This window comes from Echiichthys vipera (assembly GCF_963691815.1).
Source record: "Echiichthys vipera genome assembly, chromosome: 8".
NCBI classification, from domain to species: domain Eukaryota; kingdom Metazoa; phylum Chordata; class Actinopteri; order Perciformes; family Trachinidae; genus Echiichthys; species Echiichthys vipera.
The window spans coordinates 2332386-2357457 of record NC_139833.1 but is presented as its reverse complement, the minus strand read 5'-3'; the positions used below and the strand labels follow the sequence as shown (position 1 = coordinate 2357457).

The window sequence follows — 25072 nt, the reverse complement described above, 5'->3', positions numbered from 1 at the left end:
CCACAGGAGCCGCAGAACAGAGCCAAGCAAAGGACGTGGCTAACAGTGATTAGCTCGGGGCAGTACAGTGAAGGCATTCAAAGGTCTTTTTTAACCACTAATGCTGCTGAAAATAACAGCAAACCTCTGCAGCAGCATGAGAAGAGTCCCTACACACACAACAAAGCACCAATGGGCTCCTTCCACTGTAATGGACTTTACTATGAGAGGAGCAGGTACAGGGGCCAGTAGGTAAGTCTTTAAAACACTCTTTTAATAAACTCTGGCTTCACTAACTACGCTGTTGCTGCTTTGTTGTGTGTGTAGGGACTCTTCTCATGCTGCTGCAGAGGTTTGGTTTTATCATGAGCAGCATTAGTGGTTAAAAAAGACCTTTGAATGCCTTCACCGTGCTGCCCCGAGCTGTTAGCGACTCCCCCGGATTTCCCCGTTAATAGCTCATACACAAAAAAAGTCTCGGTGCTTTATTTGATGTATGTACGTGCCGATAAAGACCACGGGATGATTTTGTGCCGTAAGTGTGAGATAGGCTGAGTGGACCTCCTTCAGCAAAGTCCACCGCAGCATCGCCACGCCTGCACCAGACGGCGTTGCCATGGAAGCTGCGTCGCGGCTGCAGAGCTTTGCTAGCGTAGCAGAGATGAGCAGCAGCGTTTGGACATGACAGACTGCCGATGGGTAAAGTTCCCACACTGAAAACAAGGCGAGGAAACAAGGTGATGGTCGGACGAGCGAGTGACATGTTCATTTCCGTATAACATGTCTGACAAAAAGAAACAAAAGTGCAGTGTATGCAGAAAAAAGTAAACAGAGGATGTGTACTTGGCATTAAATGCACGTCTACCTGTCAACGGTTGTTGGGGACAAATATTTACACACACACACACAGACACACACACAGATACACCACACACTGCTGACGTGAGGCCTGTGATACTCCACCACTCAGCCGTCACATCCACAGACAACACACGAAGAGACATCATTCGACTGCTGCCGTGCTGCATCAGTCCCTGTGGTGCTGCTGCGCGGCTGCACGGCTCCTGAGAATTCAAATAAACAACCTCCACAGTCATTTAAGGACACCAGCCGTCCTCTTCCACCGCAGTCTTTGACTATTTTGGCTCCAGACCCTTTGACTGATGAGGTGAAAGCAATAACCAAAGAGGGTTCGGTGTCACGGCTGCCTGTATCGAGCAACTTCTTCTTCTCAGGTTGTTTTGCAGTAGTGAGCATCTCAAGCATCAGGTGATGTTGAATCCTGCTTCACTCTGCTCCTTGGTTTTTTAAACCAGAGCTCAACGCTGACTTTTAACAGTGTTTGCCAGGCTGACATCATTTTTAGTCACCTTAGATTTTGAATATTTAAGACACTGTTTAGTTACAGCTTTGACACGTGACATAAAAATGTACAAACGTCTTTGTCAGTTAAATCAATTTGCACGTTTGTTTGTGATGTTGACGGGTTAGGACCAGGTGGAGAGATTAGATCTCCACACTGGCCTGGGAACGCCTCAGGATCCCCCAGTTAGAGCTGGTTAATGTGGCCCGGGAAAGGGAAGTTTGGGGTCCCCTGCTGGAGCTGCTGCCCCCGAGACCCGACCCCAGATAAGAGGCTGAAGATGAGAAACATGGAGGTTTCCTGCTTTTCTCAGTTTTAGGTCGTTTTAAACTAAAGATCTTTGGATTTTGGACAAAACAGGACATTTAAAACACATCAGTTTGAACTTTATCTTGGACTACTTCTCGTTATTGTCTGATATTTCACAGACGAAACGATGAATCAATGAAACTGTTCCTTATTTGCTCCTCTTCACATCAGTCCAACAACTTTTATCTGCTTTGCCATCGTCTATAAATAGATGCATGTGCGCACACGAGTCAACACACCGACGCACACACGCAGCTTTGACACGTGCAGTTATCTGCTTCTGACTGTAACATTCATCATTCATTCATCTTCAGCCTCTTGTCCCTGTCGGGGTCGCGGGGGGCTGGAGCCGATCCCTGCTGACATCGGGCGTGAGGCGGGGTCCACCCTGGACAGGACGCCAGTCTATCACAGAGCACATAGAGACGAACAGAGACAGACAACCATTCACACCTACGGGTGATTTAGAGTCATCAATGAACCGAACACCTGCACATCTTTGGACTGTGGGAGGAAACCGGAGAACCCGGAGAAAACCCACGCAGACACAGGGACAACATGCTAACTCCACAGAGAAGGGCCCCAGCTGGGATTCGAACCAGGAACCCTCTTGTTGTGCGGCGACAGTGCTAACCACTACACCACTGTAACAACAATATTTAAAGATCACTGGATCAGTTAATATTAAAAATGTGTTTCTTTAGGGGGGGGGGTGCACGTTTTGCTGTTAACAGGTGGTTGACATCCAGCCAATCTCTCAAAATGGTTACCAATGGCAACCTGGCAACTGTTAAGAGTTTTTAGACCCTAAATTTGAGCTTTCTGGTTTCTAGATGATTCTTTTTTGTTGTTTTTGACCTGAAAAAAATCTGTTGCTCTCAGGCAGCCGTGACACCACGTGTTACAGCTCTTCTCAGGTGTTCCACCCTGGTACATGTGGTCTGACGATCACCGTCATCTCATGAGATCCATCAGATTGAACCGTCTGATCCATGGATCTCTGTTGCTATGGCAAAAGGAGGCACAGCAGCTCCCTGTCACTGTTCGTTAGTCCGTGTAATTGTGGATGAAAGTGACTTTGATTCAGTCCCAAAATGCCTCGACTGTTGAACGGTTTAATGCCGTACTGAAGCTCCTCTTCATGATTCCTTACTAATAATTTATTCCGATTAACTCCATTGTCGCCGACAGTCTCCCCAGGTTTCAGCGAGAGACGCCGCGGACCAGGCTGCGACACATTCTGCTGTCTGTGTGTTTTATCGTGGCTGTCATCACATCCAAAGTACGGTTTCGGCGTCATCCCATGATTCACCCTTGAAAGTACCTCTCTCTCCCCCAGTCCCCCCCTGTCCCTCGTCCTCGCTCCAGCTCCGTCTTCATTGGAGCTGGGAGACCTTGAGGGAAGAGGTGCTTGCAAAGTCCAAGAAGAAGGGTCCTTCCTGTTTGGGCAGGAAGGTGGTGGGGATGACGTTGTAGAGGCCTGCCGGGACGTGATCCGCCTCCATGTAGCAGAAGCCGCACCTGGAAACAGAGAGAGACTTTGAGACGCTACAGGACTCAACGTGCAGATAAAAACTGCATGTTGTTGTTAAATTAGGAGGCTGACACAGAGAATAAGGTATATGAAGAGAGCATTCCTGTGGACATGGTCACAATAACAGTCAGAAACTGTTGCTGATGTGTGTCTGTAGAGCTCACTGACTGCATGAGATATTATAAACACATATACTTGACTTTTTGACGAAGGTCTAAATTGATTCTCTGTTTACTACGGGCTCCTCTCAAAAGCACACTGTGTAGGAACCCTGCTTGGAGTGAGAAGGGGCAGGGTTACTGGAGGAGTTAACTCTCTCATTATGGATGAATATGGAACTAATGTTGTCATCTTTCAAATGCCTGATGCTTCCTTTGGTTTTACTCATTTAGGCCTCGTCCACAGGAACACGGGTATTTTTGAAGCCGAACTTTTTTAGCCCCCGGTTAAAAAAAAAAAAAATCTGTCCATGTGAAACCGCAAAATCTCCCTCAAACAATGACATACACATGTCAAAGCAGTAGGTGGTGATAGCACTCCTAACAGGAAGGCCATTTCAGCCAATCACAAGGCTGGAAACATTCATACTAGAAGAAAATGTGGTAGTTGTTGTATGAGACACACACAAAGTGCTGGGCAGTTGCTAAGTAGCAGCAGCGACTCCGTCAGCTGCTCACGTCTAGAGCGCTCCACACGTCTCCATGGACACAACTGACTGTTTACCGTCGCACAGTTTGACGTCAAACAATGTCAACAAAGAAATGCGTTTTACCTCGGTTTTCCTGTCCACACGTGTCGGCTGAAACTGGACTTGTCCAAAAAGTTCACCCTGGACTCTTGTTACAAAAAACTCTGGTTTCAGGAGCAACAGCTGCGGTGACGTGTGGACGAAAGGACGAAGCGTGCAGAGAAACACACGCTTTCAAAAATACATGCGTTCATATGGACGGCCCCTAAGTTTTCAATGCGTGCTGATAAACAAAACATGTTGTGTGGAAGAAAACATGATTGAGAAAGTGAAAAACAGGCCGAGGTCACCGTGTGACGGGGACAGACGCCTGATAAACACATTCTGTTTGGAGAACAGTAGAAGTGTATTAGAGCACGATGACGTCTGCACACAAAGTAGACGCCACTGATTGTAAATGTGCTGAGTGTGTATTGGAAAGACCCGACTGGGCGTGTAAGTGTTGTCAGCCTTGTTATAAGACGGGAAGTTCTGTTAAAGGTATTGTAATTTTGGTATGGTGAATCTCTGAACTCTGTGACGAGTGTGTCAAACCTTGATTCACTAAATTCCCCTCGACAGCTGTGAGACTCTGCTGACTCCTTCTTGTAGACCTTTCTATTTTTATAATACATTGTTCTACCATAGTCTTAATGTGTGACAGTGAGAACACAGTGGCTGTTGAAATAACTGACCTGCTTGAATAATAAAGAACATTTTACTGTTGTTCTCGACTGAAGTCTAATCTGTGTTCGGCTCCACAGTTTAGGTTCGTACCTGTAATCTCCGCTGCTCTTTTTCTGGAAGGCGGCCGGGCCGGGATCCCCGACCGTCGACACCGTCACCATCTCAAAACCAACACTGTACTGCCTGCACACGCACACACACACACACACACACACACACACACACACACACACACACACACACACACACACACACACACACACACACACACACACACACACACACACACACACACACACACACACACACACACACACACACACACACACACACACACACACACACACACACACACACACACACACACACACACACACACACACACACACACACACACACGCACGCACACGCACACACACGCACACACGCGCACGCGCACACGCACACGCACACGCACACACACACGCACGCACGCACAGTTACAGGGTCTGATATCTGACACTACATCACGTGTAAACAGTCAGAACAGCGTCCTGAGTGATTTGTGCATAAACAGTTCTTCACAGTCGTTGCTGCGGTGATCATGAGGAGTTGATGAATTATAAATGACACACACACACACACACACGCGCACACGCACGCACGCACACACAATACCTTTATTGTGCACTTGAAAGGTATTCAATCCTACATTTATCAAACTTTATGTAACTCAATCTCCTGTTTTGAGTAAAAACGAGAAATGATTATGGCTGGATGCAAATATTCGACTATTAGTGCGTTGAGTATGTAATTGTTTTTAAATTTTACTGTGTTTTGCTGCCATTTACCGCCTCTTTCCTCTTCCTGCTGCAGGACAGTCACTGACTTGTTCTGCTATCAACGTTAGCGTCCCTGTTTCAACAGTGTTGGAAGGACAGAGCTCTTCTATAGGACAGGGATCCTTAAATGACTCCTGTTGGGATCTGACACTATTCAGAAAAGGCAATTCAATAAAATTGACTTGACTTTCAAGGGGGGTGGGGGGTGCCCTTGGGGCGGCAGGGTGCCCCCCTTATATAACGGTAGAGGAAACACTGGAAGTGTGTAAATGAATTCTACTTTGGTGGCGATCGCCCAGAAATGGAGCAATGGATAATACAAGAAACTGTGTGGATGTGTCCAGTTAGGGCCACGATTTGTAAATGCGACATATTTCTTTTAATTTCCTGATCTATCTGTCAGTCAGTCCCTGGTCTCATGAGTCTGACCTGGATCCTCGGAGCTCCACGAGCAGCGGTCCCGGCCGCTCCATGTTGATCTGATAGATGGGGTTGTGTTTGTATGAATCCTTGTAGTTCCCACAGCCTCCAGCGCTGGGACCCTTCCACTGTCCGTTGATCTGGAGACGTGTCAAACAACACAGTGACTGAATAAACACATCATGCGTGTCTTAGTTACCTGTACAGTGAGTGTGTGGAGAACGTACCCTTTTGGATTGAGTGAAGGGATTTGGGATCTTGGAGAAAGAGAATTTGCATCCGGAGTATACCTGCGGAGAGAAACGCAGCCTGAACGTGAGCTCCTCGGACAGAAGGACGACAGGGTTTAAACAGAAGAGAGCTGTTGGGTGTAATTCCACTTTTACAACCCAGAAAGGAAACAACAAACATACAGAAATATAAATATGAACAGCCAAACGTCCTGGGACAAAAGCTGCGGGATTCAAGAAACAACAGAAACAACCTATGCAGCAACTCATGACGTTTCTTTGTTATTGGCTCAGTTGTAAGACAGATGGTGGATATCTCAGTTAATGTATTCAGGACTATGAGCTCAGAGAATAGATGTTTGATTTCAGCGCTGCTCCGGTGAGAAAAACATCAGGAAATAAATCACAGTTCCTGCTTTGATCTCCGCTGGAAACTCAGCGAACAAGAGACGATTTTCAGAGAGAAGCGCTGATCTGAGAGGAGGGGGTTAGTGAGGGGGGGGAGAGGGAGAGAGAGAGATAGAGAGAGAGAGGGTTAGTGGAGAGAGAGGGGGAGAGAGGGGGAGAGGGTTAGTGGAGAGAGGGGGAGAGAGAGAGAGAGGGAGAGAGAGAGGGGGAGAGAGACGGTTAGTGGAGAGAGAGGGAGAGAGAGAGAGAGGGAGAGAGACGGTTAGTGGAGAGAGGGGGAGAGAGAAAGAGGGGGAGAGAGAGGGTTAGTTGAGAGAGGGGGAGAGAGGGAGAAAGGGTTAGTGGAGTGAGGGGCAGAGAGGGAGAGAGAGAGAGAGAGGGTTAGTGGAGAGAGGGGCAGAGAGGGAGAGAGAGAGAGAGAGGGTTAGTGGAGAGAGGGGGAGAGAGTTATTGGAGAGAGAGGGAGAGAGGGAGAGAGGGTTAGTGGAGTGAGGGGCAGAGAGGGAGAGAGGGAGAGAGGGTTAGTGGAGAGAGGGAGAGAGAGAGATAGAGGGTTAGTGGAGAGAGGGGGGAGAGAGGAAGAGAGCGTTAGCGGAGAGAGGGAGAGAGAGAGATAGAGGGTTAGTGGAGAGAGGGAGAGAGGGTTAGTGGAGAGAGGGGGGAGAGAGGAAGAGAGCGTTAGTGGAGAGAGGGTGAGAGGGTTAGTGGAGAGAGGGGGGAGAGAGGAAGAGAGCGTTAGTGGAGAGAGGGTGAGAGGGTTAGTGGAGAGAGGGGGGAGAGAGGAAGAGAGCGTTAGTGGAGAGAGGGGGGAGAGAGGAAGAGAGCGTTAGTGGAGAGAGGGTTAGTGGACTGTTTTTGAATCTTTTCATCGACCAAATCTGCAGTAAACACTCCACCTCCGCATCACACCAACGTGAACCTTTCGCCGCCATTGTTTTAAATGTCCGCGCATGGTCCCTCCTTCTTTTTTCTACGTCCCAACAGGCGCACAGGAAATGACCTCACTCACACTGGTCAAAGGAACCAGACTTTACCCCTGAAACGTGCTTGGGCACGGTACGGGTGGACAGTGTGAGTGCGTCCTGGCTCCTTCAGAGTCAGACCTCAACCCTAATTAATATATAGCAGCGTGTGAATAATTTGTTTGGGTGGGTGCCGGGTGGATTACAGGATGGATACAGATTCAAATGGCGTCAGAGTCGATCCGCACATCTTCAATATAGTTGTTGTGTCTTTTTCTGTGCACGTACATCGAGAGTAAAAGTTAAACACTTAAAAACTTACTTGGCCAATGAAGCTGATTCTGTTACATTTACCCAAATTAACAAAAACTGAAAGTTTATAAGAAGGTCTTTCTCACCCGCAGTGTGTAGTTGATGGTGTTCTGCTTCTCGTACTGGGACACCACCAGGGTGAAGGTGTGTGTTCCTGCGCTGGTCAGCTTCATCTTGGTCAGGTAGTGCGGGCTGTTGATACGGATGCCGTCGATGTACGGAGGAGGGTCGGCTGTGGAGGGAGACGGGGAGGCGAGCAGAGCATCCTTACCATAGAACTAACTTGTCTGTAGTCAGAGTAGGTCCTAACTTGCTGATTTAGAATTAAGGGCGCACTCACACTGTCCATCCGTACCAGTGTGAGTGCAACCCTGCTGTCTTCCTCTTGGGTATGACGTGTTTTATGAAAACAGCTGACCGCGTCGGGATACTTTACTTTGAAGTTTCCCAACCCGTTGTTATTGTGTCCGTTCCTCGCCCTGGTGCCGCTCGCAGAGAATAGTGTCCCAGGTGTGTGGGAGCAAGTATGCCCCCTCGTCCCTGTTCATGGTGATGCCCTCACGCCTCCTTATTTTGGGCCTGTTTTCATAAAACACATCATACCCAGAAGAAAACAGCAGCTCTGAGGAAGGCTGGAGTACAGAAACTGTCCGCTAAGATGAGGTAAGAGGACGTCCTCACCATAGAACGAACTTTAACTCTCAAAATGGAAAAAGAAGACATGCGGAATACAGTCGATCTGAACCTCACCTGGGTAGTAAACCTTCTTCCCTTCCGTCTTGTAAACAACAAGAGTTATAAACTCTCGGTTTTGTGCAAAATCATCCTGGAAACAAACAAACAAACATATAAAAGTGAAGCTTCACATCATAGCATCACAGGTATTTAGGTTTGAACATACGAGTCCCGGCTCTGCAGCTCTACCTTGTCCGTGATGTGTCTGGTGAGCAGCACCCACACAGCTGCCCCCCCTGTCGGACACTGGACCTCCAGCTTGTACTGGGGATTGTTGGCCAGACTGTAGACGTCCTTCACGGGGCCCTGCTTCCCATCCCAGCTACTGCAGACGGCACACACACGCACAGGAGCACTCAGCATTTATACTCTGATCAAAACAATAACAATACAGTCAACACACGCACGCACGCACACCTGTGAATACAGGACGACTCTTTGAACAGGGCGGGGGTCCAGCTCAGGTAGATGACATCATAGTACTGACACAGGTCCTCCCATGCGATCCAGAAAACACCTGGAGAGCAACACAGAGGGAAACATGCGATATGATTGGTATATGGTGCGACTGTGACGCCCCAGCGCTCACATTTCAAACAGTACTGATGTATTTGGGGTTTGAATGTCCACCGTTCGAGGCGGTTTGTCACAATGAGCAACAGATTAAACTAAATGAGAACACCAGGGTTCCTACAGCTCACTTTTAATGCCACCTGGAACGATATTTAAGGCCAATTTCAAACTAAACAAAAATAAAAAAGAGTGCTTCTTGCGTGTTAAGCAGTTTGTATTTGTATTGCATTTAGGGATAAAAATATGGGGAGTACCATTATCAAACTTTTGTGCTGTTTTGGGGTCAAAGTTGAGGTACTTGAGGAGTTCTGGCGTCCAGTTCTTCTCGTCACGCTCGCTGTAGCGGCCCTTCCACCGCAGATGACTCCACGGGTTCTTCAGCTGCAGGAAACGCATTCCCTACAACAACAACAACAACACACCATCATACCGGACGCTGCGCGTAAAGTTTTCCATGTTCCCTCTGATTTCACCGCCATTGTTTGAAATGTCCGCGCATGGTCCCTCCTTCTTTTTTCTACGTCCCAACAGGCGCACAGGAAATGACCTCAGAACCGCCGTAGGCCTCGTGCTCGTACACGTGCGCACACTCGTGCTCATACATGTGCAAAAGTGCTTTACAAAAGCCCACCTCTCCCAAACGGGCCGTGGCCGGCAAGCGTGCCGCTCCGAGGCGCGGTACGGTTGCACTCACACTGGTCAAACGAACTAGACTTTAGCCGTGAAACGTGCTGGGGCACGGTACGGAGGCACAGTGGGAGTGCGCCCTAAATTATACTAACCTTGTGATCCCTGATGTCAAGAACAGCGTAGGCGTGTGTCGGCACCAAACCCCATCTCTCCCCTTCTTCCTCTGTCATCACCCCTGTTGCCGTGGTGATGAGGACGTCACCTCTGTGAAACCTATCCACAGGGAGAAAGAAGAAGAGAAGAGAAAAGGAGGGATTGAGTCACGTTTACAGAGGGAAAGAAAAGGGGAAAAACACAAAAAGACAGATGCAGTGAGAGGAAGTGTGAAGAAAAAAAAAGAAAAAAAGAAGGTGAAGAGTTTCTCTTAAACCAGGGAATAACCTTTTTCCCCGTTGCGCGTCGCTCACCTCTGGTAGAGCATACGGAAAGTGTCATCCTTGCTGAACGACTGATTGTCTGAGTGCATAGCGATGCGTTCGGGGATCCAGCCGGTGAGCGCGTGCAGATCGATGTTCTGTAAACACAGAAAAAATACGGTGAATGGGAAATGGACTACGTTTAAACAGCGCTGTTAGAGTCTTGGTTACCACTCAGAGCGCTTTACTTGGGCTGGACACTGAACCCCGAATTGCTCCCCGTGCTGCGCATGGGTGTGTGAATGTGGTGTGAATGGTTAGATCAGATTAGATGGTCTGTAGATGTCCACTGCCATCTGTGTGAATGTCAGTGTGAACGGGTGAATGTGACAAACACTGTGAAGACTAGTCAGAAGACTAGAAAGTATATATATATATATAAGTACAAGTCCATTTACCATTTACACACACGTTCTCACAGCCATTAGGAGCAATTTGGGGTTCAGTATCTTGCACAAGGACACTTGTAGACTGCAGCAACCAGGGATCAAACTACCGACCTTCTGATTAGTGGTAGATGCACGATATGATGAGTGAAAACATCATAAATTCACACTTGACACGTGCCACTGCATCGATGAGGCTTTAACATTTGATCCACACTCTTATCTGTTATTACATTTTAGATATCTATAAAAGCATTTCTCCTCGCCAAGATTGTATTCTCAAAAGTCAGAATACTAATCTAAAACAATCCAACATTCATATCAGGAGAAACTGTATTTCAGGATATCTACAACTTAATTTCTCCGAGTCAAAATTAGATTTCTTTAAATCCTTCAAAAGCATAATCTGCTGATTTCACATTTAATAGCAGGACTATTGCAGATGTTCGTCATTTAATTCTTCCTTGGATGCTGAAAAAAGAACATTTCAACATCCAATTTGTGGTACAAGTCAGCAGATGCCAGCAGTGAAAGTTTGTCTGAGCCTCCTGGACTGGTGAACCTGGACTCTGCCTGAGTGTCGGTTAAATGTTTAATGATCAGGTAATTAATGAAGGGTTGACAAAAAATAAAAAATCTAAATTAGCACCCCTACCTGAAAGTGTTTTATTACAACATGCAGACTTGCCAAGCCTGTCTAACCCTGCATAAAGGGGTACACGAATGATTCTCTGGATAAAACCTTTAAAAATACAAATAAAACCTTCAACTCTAAAAAGATTGCTCCTCATTCTGTGCAAATCTCTGCTTCAGCTTTTTACTTACATCATATTTATCTGAGTCTTCTAGTGCTGGATTCTGAGCAGGTGAAATATTTTTTAATAAAAAAAATGGTTGCATCTCCTGGTTTCTCCACCTTCACTCACCGAGTTGGAGCCGGGGAAGTCGTAGCCTCCCATCACCTTCATGTAGGCCTTCTCTATCAGGGAGACCCAGAGCTCGTTCCTGTTGCTGGAGTACGAGCACAGCAGCTCTCCGTTACGATCCACCGGCAGGAAGTCGTCTATGATCACCTGCAGCAGGGGAGACGGAGGCGGGTCGTTCAGATGAGTGAGGACAAAAACATGACTGAGGACGCACTCACACTCTCGGCCATTGTTTTAAATGTCCGTGCATGGTCCCTCCTTCTTTTTTCTATGTCCCAACAGGCGCACAGGAAATGACCTCAGCGCCGCCATAGGCCTCGTGCTCGTACACGTGCGCACGCTCGTGTTCGTACACGTGCAAACGTGCTTTACTAAAGCCCACCTCTCCCAAACGGGCCGTGGACGGCAAGCGTGCCGCTCCTAGACACGGTACAGTTGCACTCACTCTGGTCAAAGGAACTAGGCCTAAGCCGTAAAACCTGTTTGGGCACGGTACGGTTGAACAGTGGGAGTGCGCCCTGAGAGCCTGTGATTATCAATGTGTGAATGCATGCTACTGTTCTTCCATTACAGCTGAAATTTCTGTAAAATTTCAGATAAATCCGAACGTGAATTCAACAATAAATCTGTGAAAACTATTTGGAATCATCTTCTCCGTCAGTACCTTTTGTCTCCAAAATGTGTGGATGTGCATTTACAAAGGGCTATATTTATATTCATATATATATATATATATATATATATATGAATATAAATGTATATATTCTTCTGTGCTTTATGTCCACAGGTGAACAGGCTGTGGTGATTTCTCTTTTACCTTCCTGGGAACTCCGTTGATGTGAAGCTTGACCATGTATTTCCCACAGGGGTTGTACTCTGGTTCCCCTCGTCGGTTCTGAGGGTAGATGACGCTGTAACATACAAGAACACACACACAATTACGTACCGTCTCAAAGTTTAATCTTATCTAAGTTTTTCAATATGCATGTGCTAATCCACATTAGCCTCTGCTTGGACAGAAGCAGCAGGTAGACAGTGGCTTCGATGACAATAGTGGACAATATACTGTTTCCAAGAATACGTGGTTTTAAAACCTGAATGTTATTTGTTTTATTTGTCTGAAATGTGTCAAATTTAAAGATGCTGAACAACAGCACAAAACTCTGGCCCTTCAACACAGCATATGTAGACGACATGTGTCAGTCTTTAAAAAGCAATACCAGGTGAGAACACGGAGACTACATACAGTACCTGGTGATGAGTTTCTTGTTGTAGCGCCGCTCGTAGGCCGCGCTGATGGCGAGAGAAGCCACAAACGAACAGTCGGACACCACCGTCTGCACAAAAGGAGAAAGTGCGCGGCCAGGTTTTATGTGCAGGACCAAAAGAACGTTTGTGTCTTTCTCCTTCCATAGTGTCCAATTATAAATTCACTGATTAGTAATCGTGAAAACCGTGAAATGTTCTAAATCTAAATCTCATTTGGTGACATCCCTATTGTAATATATTCTACCCTGATTTTAGCGTCAAACAACGGTCATGTCAGTGTGTAAACTACTCAGCATATCGTTCAGCAGCATCCCGAGACGAGCGTGCGGCTGACCTGTTTGATGCTGAAGCTGGACACGGACATGATCATGGTGGGGTTATTGCAGATCTCGTCAGGTCGGACCCAGCGGGAGAAGATGGCTTTCTGTTTGGGCGACAGCGCCAGTTTCCCGGTTTTGTCCCTGGAGAGAAGAATAACGAAAACAAAGCAGACTGTTTGTTTGTCACATCAAACTGCATTTTAGGGCGCACTCACACTGTCCATCCGTACCGTGCCCGAGCACGTTTCACGGGTAAAGTCTAGTTCCTTTGACCAGTGTGAGTGCAACCGTACCGCGCCTAGGAGAAATTGAAAATGTGAAGATGATGCTTTTGTTACAGCTCATCTCATCTTCAGCCTCTTATCCGGGGTCGGGTCGCGGGGGCAGCAGCTCCAGCAGGGGACCCCAAACTTCCCTTTCCCGGGCCACATTAACCAGCTCTAACTGGGGGATCCTGAGGCGTTCCCAGGCCAGTGTGGAGATCTAATCTCTCCACCTGGTCCTGGGTCTTCCCCGAGGCCTCCTCCCAGCTGGACGTGCCTGGAACACCTCCCTAGGGAGGCGCCCAGGGTTCATCCTTACGATAATAAAAAGCCAACTCACGAGAAAGGGACGGGGAAGGCGAATCGCTCCCTCAGGTCCACGCTCATGAAGGGCACGTAGGCTATGCCGTTGATTGTAGACGTACTCCTGCAAATGAAGAAGGACAGGGTAAGTGCAGCAGAGCAGCGCAAGTTCTTTTTTACCTTATTATTTCAAACATGTATGAATAAGATAAATAAAATTAATATTAAGTGAAATGAATGATAGACCTACATGAATCCATTTCTCACAAATCTTAAATGCCTGAAAAGGAGCAGGAGGAAGAATATCTGCTACTCATCAGTGTGTGTATGTAAGGTACACACACACACACACACACTCCTAGCCCTTCTTCCTCCTTCTTATACCTCTGGAGAATAAGGCTTTTGTACATCTTCTTGAACTGAATAATGTTTCTGCTTTGCTTTTGTTCCAGATCATTCAGTTTTAGTCAGTGCGGCGTGCTGCGATTAGAAAAAAGAAACTATTTCAGTCTTTGAATGAACTTTCTTTCTGTGGGAGTGTAGTGACCATCACACGACCACCAGATGGCGCCAGAGTGAACCATTTTTAAACATTTCTCCAGACGTCTTTTGCACCTTTTTTAGATTTTACAGGATTTTTAAAAACATTTAACAGAATTCCCTCTTATTTAAATACATTTCCAATGACATAAATCTAGATTTTCACTTTTCAGAAATCAGGTCACTTTGTTTCTGGATCTTTTATATTTAATGTCACCTTTCCCATGGCATGAGTCCACGTATTTTCACATTTAGCTTGTTCTTGTGTGACCGCATTCATAAAATTTCATTCTTTACATAGAAAAAAGAAGGAGGGACCATGCGCGGACATTTCAAACAATGGCGGTGAAAGGTTCACGTTGGTGTGATGCGGAGGTGGAGTGTTTACTGCAGATTTGGTCGATGAAAAGATTCAAAAACAGTCGACAAGACGCACAAAAACTCCGAGGTCTACGGAAAGATCTGGAAACAAAGCCACGCATCGCCATGACGTCATCAATGCGTGTGACGTGTTACGGCGTGATGACGTATAGGCAGCAAGAAGCATTCTCCGAGGCCCAGGTAGTGTGAGTACAAACGGGCCTGGAGGGGGGGACAAGGACCCTAAAGCACGGGGCACGGGACGGAGGCACAGTGGGAGTGCGACCTAAGTAGTTTTCCAGGTCTACCAGGATCTGTGTGAATCCCTCTAAAGTCGGACAGGTCCCACCGGCCGTCTCACCTGAGCACCTCGATCTCCTCAGACGTGTAGCGCTGACCCGTGGACTCGCTGGACTGGACCGCCCGGACCGGCTGGGGTTGTTGTCGGTCATGGAGGCTGAAGTCTGGCCCGAGGGGGAAGAACTGGCGCACCGGTCCTCCAGAACCGGCACTGCTGCTTGCCTTGGCTCCGAGGGGCCCCGTCCTGTCCTGAGTTGGCGTTGATCTGGACTGGGATTCTTTAAGACCCTCCGCCCTGATAAAAGAGTATAACAGGGGTTTAATTGAATCTGGATTAAAAAAAAATGCACAAATACAATTATAACAACACTTTAATTGAAGGGAGGGGATGGAGCCACGGCACAGCTGAGACACAGAGCAGCTTTGTTCAGTGGACAATGAGAAGACACATTTACCTGTCTAAAGCTTGACGTGCCAGCTGCTTCAGCTTGGTCTGCAGCGCCTGCTCCGACGTCTCGTTGGACTGTTGCAAACACAGAAGGAGAAACACATGTGGAGGCAAGCAGGGGTCGTGTGAGGGAGTAAAGTTAGAGAGCGATGACAGACAGTGACAGAGAGAGAGAGAGACCTACCGCGTTTATGCACAGTTCCACAGCCTGAGTGTACAGTTCAATGGCTTCATCATCATTCCCCTTCTCGTCTTCCTCAAAGGCCTGGGTGACCAGGAAGTGGGCACGCTCCAGGTCCACCTGCTGACGGGACTTCAGCGGGTCGGTCTTCTGGGCTTGGACTGGAGTCAGAAGTCAAGGGAAGGATCGGTTAGGTCATTTTGCCAAGAAATACCATGTTCAGCTCTCTGACTGCTGATATTGTTGCCATAACTCTGATGTTCAGAGGCTCAGGTTCAGTCCAGGGCGGCAGTACTTGATCTGGTCTTGGGTGTACCATGTTGTTTGTTCTTGTTCGGGTCTTTTTGCTTTGTTTTTTCTATTTCCCCCGTCGTGATTTGTCAAATACAGCAAAGATAAAAAATACTGGACCTTTAAATCTGAATGTAACATGACTTAACAGCTACACACAGCACTAAACGTCATCCACTGGCTGTCAACCAAAACAGGACACTCCCACAGTCTCTGCGGTTACACCCACACGTACACACCCATGGTGCGAGGAGAGTCATGGAAAAAAGGAGTCAGAAAGTGTGTCCTTAGGGAACATTCAGCCACAGTCCTGAACAAAACTCTCTGACTTTAGATCAGGTTAGAATAACTTCAGGAACGGCTGGCAGAAACTTTTTAAAGAGTATTTTTGGGCAGTTTTCCAAGCCTTTATTATAAAGGACAGACAGGAAATGGGGTGAGAGAGAGAGGGGGAGACGTAGCAAAGGGCCACAGGTCGGAGTCAAACCCGCGGCCGCTGCCTCAAGGACCTACAGCCTGTTTACATGGGGCCACCGCTCTAACCACTCAGCCCCCAGCCGCCCCGACAGAAACTAAATATACTGTTAAACTAGAGAATCTGTGCAGGGTTTTATCCATAGGTCTCCTGTTGAAGTGCCCTTGAACAAAACACTGAACCTCCAGTTTCTGTTCGTTCCACTATGGTGATGAAAACTAGCTCAATGACACGGTGGAGTCTTTCACCAGGTGAGCTTACCGGCGTTGTGGAGCGCTTGGACTCGATCCAAGTATTCATTCACCTTCTCCTGGATTCCCTCAAGTTTGGACCCGGCCATGCCAGCGTAGATCAGGGCCTGGGCGGCCTCCTGCAGGGAAACACAACCCAGACGACGCAGTTTTAGGTCTCAAGTCATCAACCTTCACATTTCGCACACAACAGTTACAGAGAAACGTCCTACATCTCAGGCTCCCTCGAACAATTCTCATTAAATATGTGTACGAGGGAAAGTCACACGAGTGAAAGATGAGAATCGAGTCAATATCAGACTAGACCAGGGGTCTGCAAGGGGTCTGTGTGTGTGTGTGTGTGTCTGTCTGTCTGTCTGTCTCTGTGTGTCTGTCTCTGTGTGTGTGTGTGTGTGTGTGTGTGTGTGTGTGTGTATGGTGGAAAGTAATTGAAAATTGACAAAACCTGTAATTTAATACACAACATAATGTAGAAGTTAAACTATAGGGGTACAATATAGCATATATAAAATAAAATTACGTGTGTGTGTGTGTGTGTCTGTGTGTGTCTTAGTGTGTGTGTGTGTGTGTGTGTGTGTGTGTGTGTGTGTGTGTGTCTGTGTGTGTCTGTGTGTGTCTATGGTGGAAAGTAATTGAAAATTGAAGAAACCTGTAATGTAATACACATCATAACGTAAAAGCTAAACTATAGGGGTACAACATAGCATAAATAAAATAAAATTATGTGTGCGTGTCTGTCTGTCTGTCTGTCTGTCTGTGTGTGTGTGTGTGTGTGTGTGTGTGTGTGTGTGTGTGTGTGTGTGTGTGGTGGAAAGTAATTGAACAAAACCTAATGTAAATAGCCATATAATAAATGTATATGCGGAACAAAAGTCGTGAAAAGGAGGATGTAAGAGATAAAGTGACAGTTTGCAGCGGGTGGTAATAAAAACACACATTAACTGGTGGTCAGTGAACGTCTCAGAGCTTTATTACAGATTAAATGTTCCTGTCATTTGCCAAAACTGTTCATCAGTGTGAAAGTGAAAGGGAATGTTTACATCTAACATGAGCTAAGTGCTAACAGGTAGCAGCCATTTAACCCTGTCGCGTTAGCATGTAAATAGCCACGTACCTTATAATAAAACACAGCCTCGTTGTATTTGCCACTCTGGTCATGGGTGACAGCTGTTTTGGCGAATGTCACAGCGTCGAGCTCCAGCACCGTGCAGTCCATGACGCTGACAGCTGACAGCTAACGGCTAACCGCTAGCTAACAGCTAACCGCTTACTAACGGCTAACCGCTTACTAACAGCTAACCGCCAGCTAACCGCTAACTAACGGCTAACCGCTAGCTAACGTAATTCACCAAATTACCCAAAAGTTCGTCTTTAACTCGGAACCCGGTTCGTTTCATCAACTCGGTCCAATCACATAAAAGTAAACACTGACAAACGTCGTTAATCCAGGGGTTCAAACGAGCTAGCTGAAGTTGTGTTGTGTCTTCTGACAGGCGGATGCTAAGCTAGCGGACACCAAAACATCCGGGTTGTTTCCGGGAGACACGTTTTTTTTTCTTTAAATCTTTATTTAAAAAAACAACGAAAACACAACAAAGAAGATTTCAAGAAGCGACATTAAACCTCAAAATATTGTGTGAATATTTAAATATACATTTAATAAATACACAAATAAATAATAATATTTTTTTGGAAAAAGTGATTCAAAATGGTTAATTAAATTCAATAGTATAAAATGATAGTTATAATAATAATAATAATGATAATAAACATGATTTTTCTTTAAAGATTTCAACTGCAGGGAAATAAGAACATACATTTAATAAAAACACATATAAATAATATATTTTTTAAATGGGATAGGGATTAATACACTTCAAAATATTGTATATAATAATAATAATAATAATAATAATAATAATAATAATAATAAACAAGATTTTTCTTTAATGATTTCAACTGCAGGGAAATAAGAACATACATTTAATAAAGACACAAATAAATAATATATTTTTTAAATGGGATAGGGATTAATACACTTCAAAATACTGTATATAATAATAATAATAATAAGAAGAAGAAGAAGAATAATAAGAATAATAATAAACAAGATTTTTCTTTAAAGATTTCACCTGTCAGGGAAATAAGAACATACATTTGATAAAAACACAAATAAATGATAATTTAAAAAAGTAGAATAGTGATTAATAAACTTCAATAATAGCCAATAAAATAATAATGATAATAATAATAATAATAATAATTTTTAAAAAAACACGATTTTCTTTAAAGATTTTTCCTGCGAGTTTATTTGAATAATGTTACTTATAATAATATTTTTTTAATTCACTTTAAAATCCAGTGAAATTGAGCTTTTTGTTATTGTCCGTTTAATTATGTAAAGTGTACCGTCCAACATGAAAACCTCATGTTCAACAATATTGAAAGTGTGAAGTGTTGAACCTGCATCTCGCTGCTTTAGCCAAAGTCCAAACTGGTGCATTTACATCTTCAGCTTCCTCTTTGATTTCCTCTGAAAAGAGAAACAGATCGAACACAGATGAGTCTGAAAGTTTAACTGTATTATAAAGTTCCTCACCTGCAGATGAAGCAACATTTAAAGTAGCACAGTCATCCTCTGGTCTCCCAGACTCAGACCTAAAGCAGAACTAAAAACACAAACAGAAAAGTTGATGTCTTGACTTCTGCTCTGACAGAGTTGTTTTTGGAGGAAGGAACTTTTCTCCTTTAAGTTTAGAACATATGGTTTTTCTGCAGCATCTTCTCACATCTGCTGCAGTTCAACCTTTATCACAATCATATTTCTGCTGAGACCCTTTAGACAAATTAAAGATGCACTTTATATTAGTATGATCATGTTATCCTCTGGTTTGCTAGATGCAGCTTTATCTCTGTCTGTATCATTCATGTCTCATCAGTGCATGTCACTAATACAACGTCTTCCCCGGAGTTGTTTGTGCTTTGTCGTCTCACAGGTCTCTGCTGATGGTGGTGGTGCCTGCTGCCCTGGTCCTGTGTGCAGGTCTCTGCTGATGGTGGTGGTGCCTGCTGGCGTGGTCCTGTGTGCAGGTCTCTGCTGATGGTGGTAGTGCCTGCTGTCGTGGTCCTGTGTGCAGGTCTCTGCTGATGGTGGTGGTGCCTGCTGCCGTGGTCCTGTGTGCAGGTCTCTGCTGATGGTGGTGGTGCCTGCTGCCCTGGTCCTGTGTGCAGGTCTCTGCTGACTGTGGTGGTGCCTGCTGCCGTGGTCCTGTGTGCAGGTCTCTGCTGATGGTGGTGGTGCCTGCTGCCGTGGTCCTGTGTGCAGGTCTCTGCTGATGGTGGTGGTGCCTGCTGCCGTGGTCCTGTGTGCAGGTCTCTGCTGATGACGGTGGTGCCTGCTGCCCTGGTCCTGTGTGCAGGTCTCTGCTGATGGTGGTGGTGCCTGCTGCCCTGGTCCTGTGTGCAGGTCTCTGCTGATGGTGGTGGTGCCTGCTGCTGTGGTCCTGTGTGCAGGTCTCTGCTGATGGTGGTGGTGCCTGCTGCCGTGGTCCTGTGTGCAGGTCTCTGCTGATGGTGGTGGTGCCTGCTGCCCTGGTCCTGTGTGCAGGTCTCTGCTGATGGTGGTGGTGCCGGCTGCCGTGGTCCTGTGTGCAGGTCACTGCTGATGGTGGTGGTGCCTGCTGCCGTGGTCCTGTGTGCAGGTCTCTGCTGATGGTGGTGGTGCCTGCTGCCGTGGTCCTGTGTGCAGGTCTCTGCTGATGGTGGTGGTGCCTGCTGCCGTGGTCCTGTGTGCAGGTCACTGCTGATGGTGGTGGTGCCTGCTGCCCTGGTCCTGTGTGCAGGTCTCTGCTGATGGTGGCGGTGCCTGCTGCCGTGGTCCTTCATGACGCTTCCTGCTGCTGTTATAATCTATCACCTTAGCTGTGCTTGTTTCTACTATTCTGCTGTATTAATAAGTCATATTCACATTACTATAGATGTTATTATAGTTACTGGAAGTGTGTCTTTCTCTGTCTTAGTGTCTGTCTCTCTGTCTTTGTCTCTCTCTGTCCATCTGTCCGTCTCTTCTCTCTCTCTCTCTCCTTCTCTTCCTCTCTCCGGTGCAGACAGATGTGCGTCCTCCACAGAGCTGGGTCTGTCTGACGTTCCTGTCTGTTATAGTGAAGGTTTTCGTCTCCACCGTACTCTACGGGGGAATTGTTGGGTCTCTGTAAATCATAAATAAGTCATAGAGTGTGGTCTTTACCTACTCTGTAAAGTGTCCTGAGATCACTTTTGTTATGATTTGGCACTGTAAATAAAATTGAATTGAATTGAATTGAATTGAATTATAACTCAGACTCTTTACAAATCAATTCAATAGCTTAATACATTAATAAATAAGCAATTAGTAGTTAAAGTGTAATTCCCATGGTCTTTTTCGGCGCTTACATCAAATACGCCATGGAGACAGTTTTTTTTATGTAAGCCCGTTGGTGATTTGTTCAGCACGAACGTGATCAGGAAGAACAACAGAGCATTGCTCTCAGTGAAAGTTTCCTGAATAAGTAAAAAGAAATGCATCAGGAAAAATAAGAATGCAACATGCTGTTACACTAAACATGAGGTGCTTGTTAAGTTTGAGTCCCATCGTGGGGTCACCTGCTAAAGCTGCTGCCCCCTGTGACCTCTCACCGGCACATGAAGAATCTTTCCTATTCATAAAGTGACAGAGTTTGTATGAAGGCTGTGAGGGAAACGTAAGAGTTGAGCGTGTTCACAGAAAAGAGTTAAAGACGTGACAGACTTTTCTGAGCAACTGTGGTGGGAAGTTTCCTCCTCTACTGTTTACTTCACCCACTTTGTCTCTGCGGAAGAAAAAGACAAACACAACAAAGTGTGGCAGAGTTTTTATTCAACGGAATGGACTCAACTGTTGAATTGCTTCTAGACAGAAAGACAACAGTTAACAGACTTAATAATAATAATAATAATAATAATAATAATAATTAGAATAAGTGAGAACTGGTGAAGCAGCGCCCTCTGGTGGCCAATCAGCTGCAACACTATACAGTAATATGTCAAATCATGAGCATTGCATCTCTAATAAAACAGATGAAATGCACATTTAAATTATTCATAATTAAAGGTTTAATATGTAGAATATTTAGTAAAAGCTATATTCTAAAAAATAAAACATCCACAGGGGGTTTTGAGGGGTACAGAGTGAAAATATTGCTTCCCATAAATAATGTATTTAGTCTGAAATTTGAAGTTTTGAAAGGTTTGACATGACTTTGTGTTTGTGTTTCCATGGTAGCAGCCAATAGTGTTGGGCGTTGCTGGTTGCCAGGGTTGTCTGTTGTTGGGTGCAGCTACTGTAGGCTGGTACTGGTCAGTTGACCCATCTCTATTTTCATTCTCACCACACTGCTGCCTGACAGCTGTCTTTATGCAAACCTCAGTCTCTTCATCTGCCTTCAGCCTCACTGTCTCTGCTGTGGAAGCTGCTGCACCTCACACCGATCAGGCTACAGGACCAAGGAGGTTGAGAGCCCTGCACCTCACACCGATCAGGCTCCAGGACCAAGGAGGCTGAGAGCCCTGCACCTCACACCGATCAGGCTCCAGAAACAAGGAGGTTGAAAGCCCTGCACCTCACACCGATCAGGCTACAGGACCAAGGAGGTTGAGAGCCCTGCACCTCACACCAATCAGGCTACAGGACCAAGGAGGTTGAAAGCCCTGCACCTCACACCGATCAGGCTACAGGACCAAGAAGGTTGAAAGCCCTGCACCTCACACCGATCAGGCTACAGGACCAAGGAGGTTGAGAGCCCTGCACCTCACACCGATCAGGCTACAGGACCAAGGAGGTTGAGAGCTAACCAGTTACACACCGATCAAAGAAAGGCTTCAGCTGAAGACTGGCTAACGTCAAATACTGTCCTGATTCCATCATGGCAGCCCTGCGTTTGCCTTGTGTGTGTTGTTGTGTCCCTGTCTATGTTATTCCTCCTGTGTCTCTCCCCTTGTCTGTGCTGTGTGTGCATGTGGGCGTGGCTTCTGATCCACAGGTGAAGCAGGTGAACTCACTCTACAATCAAGCCTCTCATAAAGCCACTGGTTTCTCTCCTGCTCATCGCCAGATCGTTTCGTCTGTCTACGTGGTGGTTTGGATCCTGGCTTCTGTGCTCTGTGTTTAGCCTGTGAAGCTATTCTCCTTGTGTTTTTGCTACCTGCTTCAGATTACTGTGTTTGCTGCGCAGTCCTGAGCGTTGCTCCCTCCCTGCCTGCCTGTGGACCTGCCTGCCTGTGGACCTGCCTGTGGACCTGCCTGTGGACCTGCCTGCCTGTGGACCTGCCTGCCTGTGGACCTGCCTGTGCACCTGCCTGTGGACCTGCCTGTGGACCTGCCTGCCTGTGGACCTGCCTGTGGACCTGCCTGCCTGTAGACCTACCTGCCTGTGGACCTGCCTGTGGACCGACCTGCCTGTGGACCTGCCTGCCTGTGGACCTGCCTGCCTGTGGACCTGCCTGTGGACCGGCCTGCCTGTGGACCGGCCTGCCTGTGGACCTGCCTGCCTGTGGACCTGCCTGTGGACCGGCCTGCCTGTGGACCGGCCTGCCTGTGGACCGGCCTGCCTGTGGACCTGCCTGCCTGTGGACCTGCCTGTGGACCGGCCTGCCTGTGGACCGGCCTGCCTGTGGACCTGCCTGCCTGTAGACCGACCTGCCTGTGGACCGACCTGCCTGTGGACCTGCCTGTAGACCTGCCTGCCTGTGGACCTGCCTGCCTGTGGACCTGCCTGCCTGTGGACCTGCCTGCCTGTGGACCTGCCTGCCTGTGGACCTGCCTGCCTGTGGACCTGCCTGTCTGTGGACCTGCCTGTGAACCTGCCTGTGGACCTGCCTGCCTGTGGACCTGCCTGCCTGTGGACCTGCCTATAGACCTGACTGTGGACCTGCCTGCCTGTGGACCTGCCTGCCTGTGGACCGACCTGCCTGTGGACCTGCCTGTAGACCTGCCTGCCTGTGGACCTGCCTGCCTGTGGACCTGCCTGCCTGTGGACCTGCCTGCCTGTGGACCTGCCTGCCTGTGGACCTGCCTGTCTGTGGACCTGCCTGTGAACCTGCCTGTGGACCTGCCTGCCTGTGGACCTGCCTGCCTGTGGACCTGCCTATAGACCTGACTGTGGACCTGCCTGCCTGTGGACCTGCCTGCCTGTGGACCGGCCTGCCTGTGGACCGGCCTGCCTGTGGACCTGCCTGCCTGTGGACCGGCCTGCCTGTGGACCTGCCTGCCTGTGGACCGGCCTGCCTGTGGACCGGCCTGCCTGTGGACCGGCCTGCCTGTGGACCGGCCTGCCTGTGGACCTGCCTGCCTGTGGACCGACCTGCCTGTGGACCTGCCTGCCTGTGGACCGACCTGCCTGTGGACCTGCCTGCCTGTGGACCGGCCTGCCTGTGGACCTGCCTGCCTGTGGACCTGCCTGCCTGTGGACCGACCTGCCTGTGGACCTGCCTGCCTGTGGACCGACCTGCCTGTGGACCTGCCTGCCTGTGGACCTGCCTGCCTGTGGACCTGCCTGCCTGTGGACCTGCCTGCCTGTGGACCTGCCTGCCTGTGGACCTGCCTGCCTGTGGACGTGCCTGCCTGTGGACCTGCCTGTGGACCTGCCTGCCTGTGGACCTGCCTGCCTGTGGACCTACCTGCCTGCTGCCTGCTCCCCGGAGCTCTCTCACTGCATCACCGTTCCCCTACAGCGGACCTCACATCACGCCACCTGCATCCACGCGCTCTTCGGTGACTCCACCTACCACATCAGGATCCTGGGACCTCGCACCACCCCTCCACCTGGCACCACCCCCCCACCTGGCACCTATGCTTGCACCCTTTTGAACATTAAAGACTGTTTGTTGCACTTTGAACCAGAGTCGAGTCGTGCATTTGGGTCCAGATCAAACACAAACCTTAACAAATAAAGTTGTAAAATGAATTGATGAGTCCAAATGAGTCGTTCCCATGTGTGATTCATCACTGACATGGAGCCGGCTGATCGCTGACACACTCGGCAACCAACCTGGCAACCTGACTGCTGGAATTCTTTTTTGTTGTTAACCTTTGACTGTTTAGTGCCGTCTCATATCTACATAAACTTATCTGTATTTGCACCAAACATTACATCTGTTTTTTCAGAGAAATACAAACAGCTTTAAAACAATAATTAAATATTTGTTTTCCATCCTTTCCATAAAGTTAAAATCCCTATTTTTTTATTTTTGAAGACAAAAAACAAATATACAATCTGATTTCTAGCTAATGTGTGACCCCTGTCCCTGGTTATGTACCATCATTACCATAAATGCACACGTTAAACTGAGCCCGTAGGATACAAGTGAGCATGACCGACGTGGTTAAACAGATAAAGCATCCTTTTTACAGATCCACCTTTTCCTCTCATCACACCGCACTGATTCCCATTGTCCACCAGGGGCAGACACTGCACAGCGACCTGCAGAAAGACCTTTTATCCAGGAGCTGAGGGAAGAACATGAGGTTCAGATCGAGGCTGATTTATAAATGATTAAAAGTGTTTTAAGAAAGCGTCTC

At 47.3% G+C, this 25072-nt stretch overlaps 1 protein-coding gene across 1 annotated transcript; it reads right to left on the bottom strand.

Annotated features, from left to right (window-relative positions):
* Positions 1 to 198: 198 nt before the first annotated feature.
* capn7 (calpain 7) lies at positions 199 to 17852 on the bottom strand. The gene is made up of 21 exons (XM_083917564.1): positions 17594 to 17852; positions 16490 to 16598; positions 15466 to 15623; positions 15289 to 15356; positions 14895 to 15128; positions 13671 to 13757; positions 13082 to 13208; positions 12730 to 12815; positions 12296 to 12389; positions 11479 to 11625; positions 10158 to 10264; positions 9843 to 9963; positions 9315 to 9459; positions 8905 to 9004; positions 8677 to 8812; positions 8503 to 8578; positions 7839 to 7984; positions 6068 to 6130; positions 5850 to 5980; positions 4690 to 4782; positions 199 to 3172 (listed from the first exon to the last, which is right to left on the bottom strand). Exons 1-21 carry the CDS (start codon positions 17693 to 17695, stop codon positions 3028 to 3030), a joined length of 2475 nt encoding a protein of 824 aa, XP_083773690.1. The 5' UTR covers positions 17696 to 17852; the 3' UTR covers positions 199 to 3027.
* Between the last annotated feature and the right edge of the window lie 7220 nt (positions 17853 to 25072).